Below are 12,872 nucleotides of genomic sequence, written 5' to 3' on the forward strand. Positions count from 1 at the left end.
TATATGTTTTATTCATTAGGTTATTAACTGTTTATTACTTTAATTTCAAATGAGTAAACCAAATGATTTTCCCACATAAAGCAGTATTGGAAAAAAGTTTTTGAACATACAGGAAATTGCAGAAAAGTATTTGAACACTATTCTAAATTTATACATTTGAACATTCTAATTTGAATGGAAGAAACCATTAGCTTTAAGTGGTGTATTTGTATCATTATCTAAGTAAACTGATATTTTACCTAGCCAAAAATTCGACTGTAGAAGACTGGAAAAAGGTTATTTTTTCAGATGAGTCGTATACGCATTGGATGTTGTGATGATGCAAGAAAATTCATTTGGAGAGGTGCAGATGATAAATTTAAAGAAAACTGCCTGAATAGGAACATTAAGTTTCCAACATGTTTAATGATTTGGGGCTACTGGATCTGGAAATACATGTATATGTATTCTTAATGAGGACCTAACAGCAGAAGTGATGTTGATGTTTTTCAGGTTGATAATGCCACATGCCATCCTGACAAACTAATTAAAGAATTTTAGAAATATTAGGATGTTAAAACATTAACCAGGCCAGCAAATAGCCCAGATTTAAACTCTATTGGAAATTTATGGGTAAAGTTGAAAATGCTGGTTGATGAAAGAGCACTAACTAATAAAGATGAACTTAAAGAAGCCATTAAAATTAACTGGAGTAAAATAACTTCAGAAACCTTCAATGAAATAATTTTGACAATACCACGATGCATAAAAGCTGTAGTAAGATCAAGAGGAGGACAAACCAAGTAGTAAACTCTATTATTTTGTATGCAATTCTTTAATTATTATTGTCATTCAAATACTTTTTTCAAACTTCCTGTATGTTAAAAAACTTTTTTCCAATGCTGCTTTATGTAAAAATTTTTTTTTGGAAAATGGTTTGGTTTATTCATTTGAAATTAAAGTGATAAACATTTAATAACCCAAATTTTAAAAGCAATGGGATCGGTTGCAGTAATTCTTAAAAAATATAAATCTAAAAATAAAATAACCTTAGAAAAATTAGCAAGTAATGTAATACTTGTTCTATCTGATTTTGAGAGATTTTAAGGCAAAATAAACAAATAACAATCAAATTTTAAGCATTTATTTTTACGTTTTTATCCATGCGCATTTTGCCTTTCACTGGCCTCATCAAATCAGATATTTTATTTTTAGATTTATATTTTTTAAGAACTTAATAACCCAATGAATAAAACATGTATTGTTGTTTTGAGCATTACATTTTTATTTTTCTTGTAAAATGAGCTCAAACTAAACAGTTTTATTTTCTTATATCATGTTCAAATACTTTTTACCAGGGACTGTAATGTATGTGTGTTATTACAATTAAAATACAGTCTCTCCTTGACTTACAATGCATTTTGCAACTGGAGAAACCATAAGATATAACATAAGATCATATTTTTATTGTATTACTTATTTCAGAATTTCTTTCTTAATATAACAATTTTTATTTTCATGTTCAAATTTCAAATTATTTTCTTATATTGAATACTAGCAGACCCGGCCATGCGTTGCTGTGGCTCAAAATGTATCTATTATAAATGTATAACGCCTTCCCCGTGGGGGGAATTTCAAAAAATCCCTTCTTATTGTACATTCTCTTGACGTACCCTATTAAAACGCAATCAAACACGCATCTAAAATAGTATAATAAAAGTCGGATTCTTCACAGTAAGCCTTAATCTTGTCCCTTTCCCCGCTGAGAAATATCGAAAAATCCCTTTTTAGTGTATATTCTGTTGACGTAACCTATTAAAACGCAATTAAAAACGCAAAAAACCGCATGCAAAATAGTATAAATAGAAGCCGAGTTCTTCACAGTAAGCCTTAATCTTGTCCCTTTCCCCGCTGAGGAATATCGAAAAATCCCTTTTTAGTGTATATTCTGTTGACGTAACCTATTAAAACGCAATTAAAAACGCAAAAAACCGCATGCAAAATAGTATAAATAGAAGCCGAGTTCTTCACAGTAAGCCTTAATCTTGTCCCTTTCCCCGCTGAGAAATATCGAAAAATCCCTTTTTAGTGTATATTCTGTTGACGTAACCTATTAAAACGCAATTAAAAACGCAAAAAACCGCATGCAAAATAGTATAAATAGAAGCCGAGTTCTTCACAGTAAGCCTTAATCTTGTCCCTTTCCCCGCTGAGGAATATCGAAAAATCCCTTTTTAGTGTATATTCTGTTGACGTAACCTATTAAAACGCAATTAAAAACGCAAAAAACCGCATGCAAAATAGTATAAATAGAAGCCGAGTTCTTCACAGTAAGCCTTAATCTTGTCCCTTTCCCCGCTGAGAAATATTGAAAAATCCCTTTTTAGTGTATATTCTGTTGACGTAACCTATTAAAACGCAATTAAAAACGCAAAAAAACCGCATGCAAAATAGTATAAATAGAAGCCGAGTTCTTCACAGTAAGCCTTAATCCTGTCCCTCTTCCCCTAGTGGGGGAATTTCGACATGTATATTATATAAAAACATGTGCGTATTCGAATGCAACGTGGTGTCAAAATTTCAAAGGAATCGGTAGGAACAAACAAACGTTATATTTTATTTATATAGATAGATAGAAAATGATCTGCTTTAGTTTATTCTCACAGAAAAGCATAATGCCTCACAGAAAAGCAAACTTAAGTCGTCGGAAGTTAGCGCCATCTGTTGGACATGAAAGGCTTAATCCATATATAAATATATTTTTGAAAGGGGGGAAATGGTGGTCTTCACATATGCCACAAACCTTCGCGGGAGTGTATTAAACAACTTCCCGAAGTTTCATGGCAATCGGATAAATGGTGTGGTAATGCTTGAAGGACAGACACACACACAGACACACACACAGACACACACACACACAGACAGACATACATTCGTTTTTATATATATAGATAATAATAATATATTTTATCAGAATTACCAATGATTTTTGTATATTTTTGTCTTTTATATTCAATAATGCTTTAACATAACTATTATTACGTTGTGTGTAATAATTTTAATTATTTTTAAAAGTTATATTCTGAAAAACACATCATAAGTCAAAAATAAAAATAAAAAATAAATAAAATAGACTGTATGCAAGGTTATACAGTATGTAATGTTGCATATTATACAGTACATAACATGAGTTAGGGTTCGCCCAAATTCATGAGCGATTGCTGTAAACTGCCATGCTTAGATATTATCGTAAGTTTCTTATCGAGACACAGTGAGGCATTTTACAGACTTAATGGGTATATTGTAAAACACAAGAAGATATTTGTTGGTATATATAAAAAAGTTTCAAGAAAGATCATTGTTTATTTGTTTGTTAAGTTTGGTAATGCAACACTTGGGTGATCTGCCTAGGTGGGATAGGATGTTACCAGGAGGTCTTCATAAGGGTAAATGACCACTGTTTGGGCATTACGAACGTGGAGAAAACCCGGAAAACTCTACTTGGCCAGCTTGTCCTGGTGAGGCATGAACCCACGACTGAACTTCCAGTGTTCAGGGAACAGAATCACTTGGCCACTAGTGGGCCCAGAAAGATCATTAATGCATCATTAGAGTAGCTAGAGTTCACATTCTAACTGTTTTTTTGCACTTTTGCTTCACTGGCATCAACCATCATATGTGCAAAATATTGTATGTTGAAACATTGTAAGTTAAGGAGCATCTGTATCTATAGGATAAAATACTCTTAAATTTTCATAAAATTTATAAATTTAAATCTATTCTTTATCTAGGAATCAGAAATATTTGTTAATGAAATGTTTTTAGATGTACAGCATTTCTTCACTGTGAGTGGTCCTAAAATACAAAAATATACATAAAGAATTACATTATAGTTGACAAATAGTAATATTAAGAATTTTTAAAAGCAAAATATATAAGTATAGGCTATTTGTTTATTTTAAACTGATATAGGTTTCTAAGTTAATTGAAACTTTTAAATAAATAACGACTAACCCGTTACAAAGCTACACATCCACAAGAGCCAAATTATCGGGCCAGAGTTGGCTATAATAAATAAATAATTAATAAGACAATTTGGCACTAGAGCTCGGCGTTAGGCGCCATCTCTTACTAAACTTAATAATTATAATTAAATTAAATAAATAATTTTAATAATTTGGAACTGGAGGAAAAGAAATCGGCCCGAAGCGGGACTCGAACCCGCAACTTCTGCTATCCGTGCAGACACATTACCAGTTACGCTACCCGGACCTTGGTTCGAGTCCCGCTTCGGGCTGATTTCTTTTCCTCCAGTTCCAAATTATTAAAATTATTTATTTAATTTAATTATAATTATTAAGTTTAGTAAGAGATGGCGCCTAACGCCGAGCTCTAGTGCCAAATTGTCTTATTAATTATTTATTTATTATAGCCAACTCTGGCCCGATAATTCGGCTCTTGTGGATGTGAAACTTTTAAATGTCGAAGTACAGTGATACCTCAGTTTTTGTTGATAAGCTGTTGGAAAACAATCAGCGAAATCTGAAACCAACAAAAACCAAGTCAATTATTTCTATATGAATCAATGTAAATTCAATTAATTCATTCTAGATGCTCCAAAATAAATACCAAAAACACATTTTATGAAGAATGAATATAGTGTTTAATACTAAAAACAATAAGAAATTAATATAAAATGAATATAAAAGCGGTGGATTTCAGCAATCTTAATGTTACACTCATATTTTTCAATGATTTCCTTTTTCAATTCGATCATGTTCCAGAGCCAGCAGCCCTTCTTCTTCGAAGGGCTGCTGGCTCTGGAAACTTTCTTTGCTCTTATGATGGATCAAAAAGGAAAGGAAAGCAATTGAATTATTTGGCTAGAGGCGCAGGGTAATAATGCTCACACAACGAGAAACAACACCACTCTGAGCAGAAAAATGCTTGGATCGCCCTTTGTTTTTGCAAAATTAGCAGTGAGGTCATGTGGGCATGCTGACAAAATCCAAGGCAACTGACAAAAACAGACAAATTTTTCACAGAAAAAATCGACGATAACTGAAGTTAACGAAAACCAAGGTATTACTGTATATGACTATTCTAAAGCAGTTTAAGGTTAATAAAAGGAAAATTTTGTTTGTGGCACTGGGTCTGGGTATGTTTATATATAGATATGTAATGTTGTTGAATTTTGTCTTCTTTTCTCTAAAATTTTTTTTGGAAAATTTATCTTTGTTTTTATTTATATTCTTTCCTATGAATCTGTTCGATTGCATTTTATAGAAAAAATTTGTGAAAATCCATAAGTTTCTTTTAAATGGCCATAAATGTTCATTTTAGCCAAATGAATCTGTGACATCACTACTTACAGACCAATCTGTCACTGAAAACAATAACATATTTAATTTCACATTCAGTTATTTCTGTTTTGAAAATAGTAAATTAATAAAACAATCTAATTATTAAGAACATATAATCTAAAAAATGAGATACAACTGGCTAAAATTGGCTAAACAGTTATTACCATTTAATCAGCTACTGTCCTTTCACCCAAATACCAGTAATTCATTTTATTACCTTTAATATAAAATGTGACGATGCATGAATACTTTAAAAATATTTTTAAAATCTTATTTTACATCTAATTTCAATGTTTCCTCGAAATACAGTCAAACCTGTTTTTATGTGCGATTTTTATTTGTGCGATTTTTTTTAATGCGAATTTTTAATTTGTGCGGTATAGTTGGCGACTAGTCTCGTGCGATTCATCATGTCTTACGTTGACTTATTATAGCTAAATAAACTTATTATAGCATAAATGCACTTATTATAGTAATATTATTGCATGAATATGCGAAAAATGAAATAATTTACTTTTTAAGTCAACAAAACACCACCTGGACAAAAATATGTAAAACAGACGATAGACCAGACGATGCAGTCAAGTGCTGACATCTGTTGTCAATAAATTCTATTTCGTATGGTTTTGAGTTATTTTCTATGTGAGACTTTTTTTATGCGGTCCCTGTTGACCGCATAAAAAAAATATTTTTTAATTGTGTTGCGAAAACTATTATTTACAGCCGTTCGTGAAGTTTTGTGAGATTTTTTTTATGCGTTTTTTTTAATGCGGTCCCTATCCCCCGCATAAAAACAGGTTTGACTGTATATCACATTAAATTGTTTTGCTACAGATTGTTTTATTAAGAATCTCTTTCTTTCATCAATTGAGCACATTTTTTAAATCTTTACAAATGTTTTTGAAAAATTAAATAAAAATTTTAAAAAATTTAATTATAAGAGGATCAAAAGAAAAAGATGATATTTGTTGACATTGTGACAGAAGCTTAAATGGAACATTTCTGGGTGCATTAGTTAGTATTAAAAAAAAATTATAAACTCATGGATATGAACAATCATTAAGCAAGTTATCTAAAAACAACTGGCAAATTGTTTTATTTTATTCTTTAAATTGATTTACAGTATATTGAAAAGAATTATTTATGCTTTGCAATAATTTTGGAATAGTCTAGGTTTAAAATAATTTTATTTTGATGAACAGTGTTTTCTTAACAGATCTTCCAATCTCTGACTATTGTTGGCTTGATACCAAATTCTAGTGCAGTTTTCTTTAATGAGTCACTGTTGTTTGTTCTTTACAATACCATTATTTTTTTTTCTTCAAGCTTCATTTTTTTTATATGTATGCACACACACACATACAACACAAGTACTGTACATGTACGTGTACACACACATCAAATATATATATATATATATACTGTATATCATTACGAGAATTGATTTCCACTTTTCAATCAAGGTATTTATTGAATAAATGTTTACATTTGGAGAATTTTCATAATACATTGCTTATAAATTAATATAAAATAATTTATAATATATATGTACTGTACAGTACATATAATAAAATTAACTTATATACAGTAACTGGAATTTTTTTAGCTATTAAAATATGCCTGATCAAATTCTGAGATATTGAAATTTAAAATTGATAGGATATTTTCAGACATTCATTGAAGACAGAGAAATGTCAGTTATTTTTTATGTCACTAAAAATAAGAGAATATTTTTATTGCATTATTTATTTTAGAATTGTCTTGCTTAATATAACAATTTTTATTTTCATGTTATTCAAATTTCAAATTATTTTCTTATATTGAATATAATAATAATATATTTTTATCAGAATTACCAGAATTACCAGTGATTTTTGTATATTTTTGTCTTTTATATTCAATAATGCTTTAACATAACTATTATTACATTGTATGTAATAATTTTAATTATTTTAAAAAAATAATTTCAGTGGAAAATTGACTTCCCCAAGATGGAAAACTTTCAAAGGATTAAAATTGCGACTTAAAGATAAAATTCGTCTGAATAATATTATTTGGAGAGCCTGGCACATACAATGTAAGCTATTTTTCTAATCTTATTATTTTAAATTATTTTCCATTGTTAGTTTTTAATTTTACATTTATTAAAAATAACAAATATAGCAATTGTGATATATATTCTAAAAATTCCCAAAAAATTTTAACTGTTTTACATTTTAAAAACTTGTTTGACACATTCAGTTCATTTTAGTAAAGAAATGGAATCAATAGATGACTGCTTTTTCAGATTTAAAAATATCACTAAATATTAAACATTATATAAAATTTTATATACCATTATTTCCTTTGTATAACTTGTACCCTGCATCTCAGAAGTTGCTGTTGCAAGAATGTCACTTAGATAGAGAAATATTTTGCAGCAGAAAATAAAAGTAGCTTTTATTATTGATAATTGTATTGCTTACATACAAGTAGAAAATTGAAAAGCTACTGAATTAATTTCACTACTTCAAATGTAATGGAACTACTTCAATCACTTGATCAAGGAGTTATTTGAAATTTTAAACTTAATTATTATAAAAACTTCTTGTAAAAGATCTTTTAAAATCAATTGAACGAAATAAGAAATTTGATGTTTCCCATTTTGGATGCTACAAAATTACATACAAAAAAGTTGTAATTTTGTTTCAACTTCAACTATTGAAAATTATTCTTTCAAGCAAGCAGGATTTTTAGTTGAGAAAACAATAGAAAAGCACTTAGTTTGTTTCAATGAGACTGAATTTTAAGATTGGGATTCTGATGTCTTATCAAGTTTGTGAAAAGAACTGTTTGATAAATACCCTATTCCTAATGAAAGTACAGTACATACATAGACATTGATGTTGAAATATTGAAATATATTCACAAGCTATATAGAAGAATTAATAACTCAGGTTAGATGAGAAATACATAGGTTTACAGTAAAGATGGTGATGTAGTTCCTCCATCTAATAAAGTACAAGTCTAGAAGCATTGCAGACTTGCTTCCTTTTAAGAAACTTGTTTCCATTCTGAAAACAACAGATGATGATTTTAGATCATTAACAGCTTTAGAATATAAAATTAATTCTATTAATAGAAGCTTTCAAATGAAAATTGAACAATCTTTTCCATAATTCTTAAAATAGGATAAGCTGTGTTTATTAGAATTAAAATTTAAATAATAAATGTCTATTATTTGCAGTAATAAGAATATAATTTTATTCAAATGCATACAATAAAGGTACTGTATGTATGGAACATCAGCTACGTGGTATATAGGCTTTGGTTTAGAGGTCACTCTGTTTAATTGGTCAATATTTTTCACTCTTCTAAATGACCACTTATCAATGTTTTACTGTATTTTCAATTGTATACAAATGTTACTTAAATTAATATAAAGTGGATTTCTATAAAAAAATGAAAAAAGTAATAATGAGTTATTTTTAGTTTGTTTTATTTGCAAAATGTTGGAAAGTAATGATGTGAAACATTATACAGTCAAGTTAGGAGTATCATTTTAAATGTATTTATTTTAGTCATCAAAATTACTATTTAATATTATAATTATTGAGCCACTTGTTCTTAATTGTCAATTAAATTGACTAACCACTCATCAAAAATGACTTTGAAAAAGTCATCTTTCATTGGACAGACTATAAACATAACAACAACAATAATAATATATGCTAAGAAATTGAAAAAATGAAATATGGATAATATTTTTAGTAAATTTGATGTTTAGAAAGTTATATCTGGAATGAAAATGAGTTTGAAATGGCAATGTAACCAATGTGACTATTGACAGGAATGATTGCTCTACCAGATTGTAAATAAGCAGTAAATATTGACATTAATGTAATCATTGATAATTTTACTAAAAAATTTGAAATATGTTGTACAATGTCCAATGAAATGGGTTTGAACATTAATTGCCTAGCTTTTATTTACTCTAAAGAATTAATATGCACTAAAATTGTCAGTGGGTTTCTAAATAGTTCTCTGACAGTTGTTATATATATATATATATATATATATAGAAATGGAAAATTACCAGAAATTTATCTGTTTTCAAAATCAAACTTTCAAATTATGTTCAATAGTGTCGATTAAATCATGAGTTAATGTACAAAAAAGAAAGAACTAAAGTGAGGCATACGTGTACCTGTTTTTTATGGTTTCCAGAAAAAATTTAATGGCAGATGCAAATGTACTGTATGTAAAGGATTTTAAAGATGCTCTTAATAAAATGAAAAGAAAAGTTGTTGGGTAAGCTTGTATATAATTTAAAATGAAACAAAATAGTAATGAGTGTGTAAATAGTAGTAGCATGAGCTAGTGTAATGAATAGTGATGTAATCACCACAATATTACTGGTATAAAATTAAACAAAATAAGCAATTACCCACAAACCAGCAATTAATTTGCTTTTAAACAAACATTTTCATCCATTTTCAACGGTTATCATCAATGAACGTTCTGAGCTTGTATATAATTTAGAATTAACTTTCATGTCCACTTTCAAATTGATTTTAAAACATAATGACCTATGGGTTGTTCTCTGGATATTTTGGTAATTTTTAAAAGATATTTTTATTTTTAATAGCACACACAATTTTTGAATATACATGTTCAGTTAGATAAAATATTGGGTTATCTTTTGAAAATAAAAATAAAAGTTCAAATTATAAACTTCTATTTATGGAAGTATGTATTTGTGTGGTACAGTGAAATATATAAATCTTACAAGTCAGAACTCTCCACAGTGTAAGAAAAAGAAGGAAAACTTTATATTAGTTCAAAGAAAGAACACCAAGCTGTGGATAGTGCACACAAACATAATGTATCAGTTACTTTAAAATGCATTGTTACATCTTTCTAGGTTTACATATATCTCATTGTACTACACAAATACATATTTCCATAAATGGAAGTTTATAATTTGTATTTGCATTTTAATTTTGAATACATAGCAAGTTCTAATTTAACATTGCTTCATTATAACACTGTTGAGGGAAGATACTAAATACATTTGTAATCATTTACAAATGTATCAATTTTATCAAAAAAATACAATGAATCTTACAAATTTGATTATGCATCACCAAAACTCTGTTACTGGACCCTGAACTGGAACTTAGAAACTTTTTGTTGATCACTCGATTCTTAGCACCACCTCATTTGAATCTAAGCTTCACCTTGTCTGAGTCATCTCTTTGTCTCCTTTTTATGCAACAGGTGTAATTATGTTAAAATGTATCTGCTGACTTGCCCTATTTACATACTTACACAGTAACATTTTATTTGTTTTAGTAGTCGGTTTTTTTACTCATGCCATCTCCTTCACAATTTTATAATATGTTTTTTTTAATGTCCTGTAACAATTTGGGGGTTGGAGATCATTCTTATAACTTCCTGTGGAAGTTTCCCATCCCTGAGATGTCGTTTTGAGATGATGATGTCATTTTTTTTTGTCCATAGTCATCATAAGGTGAGTTTTAACTTTTAAAATTTTGTCTTGGGAGGTGCAGTAGTCTATCCTTAATGAAATAAAATGCCCCAAAATAAATGGAATGATGAACTAAAAATAATACCCAAACAAAATAGAATAGTTTAGAATCGACTCCTTACAATTGTTGAATTTTTTTTATAAACAGTAAAATTGATTCTATGAGATGGAAAATAAATGCAAGAAGTTGCAAACACATTCTAATTAAAATACTAGATAGGTGACATCCAGAAACTCAAGACGATGTTTATTGATGTAGTTAGCCTGGCCGAGCAGTTTGAGCAGTAATATGTGACAAATGAAAGATTATAAGTGATTTATTGTTGAGAAAAGAAAAAAATATGATGAAAAATATGGATAAAAAAGAAAAATGTAATAAAGAAATTAAACTAAACTAAAGTGAAGTAAATGAAACTAAAAATTAAGAAATAAAAGAATAATAAAATAAAATCAGTTTGCATTTAGCCAGGAAGTCTTGGATAAATTGGAGTCGCTTGTTAAAAGCTGCTGCGTTTAAGATTTTGTCCGGTCTGGAATGAGGGAACTGCATCTGAAGCATAATGTCAGTGAGTTGCTTGACATGACTAAAAAACATATATTTGAAATAGTTACATAAAAGTTGAAAATTTCGGATGGGATGAGAGGAAGGAGTTGAGCTGGTCCAATCCAAAGCAGGGTCAGTAGCTCTCATTCAGGTCTGCCTCAGATGGGTCCTGGTGTGATAAGTCCCACTATGTTGACCCCCTCTGGAAAAACCAAACCACCAAAGCAAAAGACAAAATTACTTTGTCTCCACCAACCATTAGGCCTACACAACATTAGTGTATGTAGTTTTAACATATTTTTGGAAAATCCCTAAAATATATCAAAATTGCTAAATTTCTTTTCTGCTACTGTCCCAATTAAACAATTAAATTATGTATTAGTTTATTAGTTTGGTTTCTATTCTTTGAGATTTGGCCCAAAAAAGCAATTGCTCCAATTAACCAGTGGCCCAATTAAATGGAATTGACTGTATTATAGTACTAAAATGAAATCAAAAAGCCCACACCTTAAAAAAAAAATGACAAAGTTCATATTGTTCCAGAAGCTTCCTGTTGTTATAGCAAGGCAATTGAACATCTAGGTAATGTGCTGCCATCTAGTGGAGATAAGGGACATAAAATCTGTTTTTTTTTTTCTTAGAACTTGGATAACTTTTTGTAGTTCAACCAAAATTCACCAAACTCTGGAAAAATATCAAGCAACTGTGTAGCTTTATATTCCAAAAAACAGCACCCAAAAACATCAAAATACTTTTTATTACTAAGCATCAAAGAGGCAAAAGTCAATACTTTCATTTTTTGAATAATGCTTTTTTGAGAGTTAATTATATTTTCCTAAACATAATTTATGCACACACCAAGGTTCTACTGAGAATTTTGACACCAAAGGAATTTTTTTTTTTTTAATTTGGACAAAAAAGTGAAAATTTTACTCCAGTAGCCATGGCTATGCACAGGCAAATATTAACTAAATTTAAATCTTGTTTATATCAATTAGTCCATGGCAAAATGATTTTGTTATATATCATTTTATTTCACATTGCAATTTCCAAGAACTTATTAACAAAGTCAAGTGAGAATTTGCTTTATTATTTGACAGTGAAATTACTCCATCCAAAGGGAATTATCATATTAGTATGTGTTTATAGTTCAGTGTTTATTATAATACTGGTGTAATTTAGTAATAAATAATAATAAATACATGTAAACACCAAAAACCAGCAAAAAATGAATATATTAGAACAAAAACAAATGCTTTCTTCTGTTTTAAATGGTCATCTTTAGATTAGAAAAACATAGATATAAATGAATATGTATTCTAAAAATACAACAGCATACAAATTTAAAAGATGAAATCATTGTGAAATGCACACATATTAGGTTGAGTGACCAGAAGGTGATCTTTCCATATACCAAGTATATGTTGAACTGTGAAAGCTCTTTCTAGCAAAAGGG

General features: G+C 29.0%; 1 protein-coding gene across 1 annotated transcript in view; it reads left to right on the forward strand.

Annotated features, from left to right (window-relative positions):
- Positions 1 to 12,872, forward strand: part of Mondo (MLX interacting protein mondo) — a 105,356-nt gene that overhangs the window by 26,567 nt on the left and 65,917 nt on the right. Inside the window, exon 2 of the mRNA XM_067278020.1 lies at positions 7,313 to 7,419. Coding sequence (XP_067134121.1) covers positions 7,313 to 7,419 — 107 coding nt within the window. The remainder of the gene's footprint in view (positions 1 to 7,312; positions 7,420 to 12,872) is intronic.

This window comes from Centruroides vittatus, unplaced genomic scaffold (genome assembly GCF_030686945.1).
Source record: "Centruroides vittatus isolate TY-2023 unplaced genomic scaffold, ASM3068694v2 contig_1168, whole genome shotgun sequence".
NCBI lineage: Eukaryota > Metazoa > Arthropoda > Arachnida > Scorpiones > Buthidae > Centruroides > Centruroides vittatus.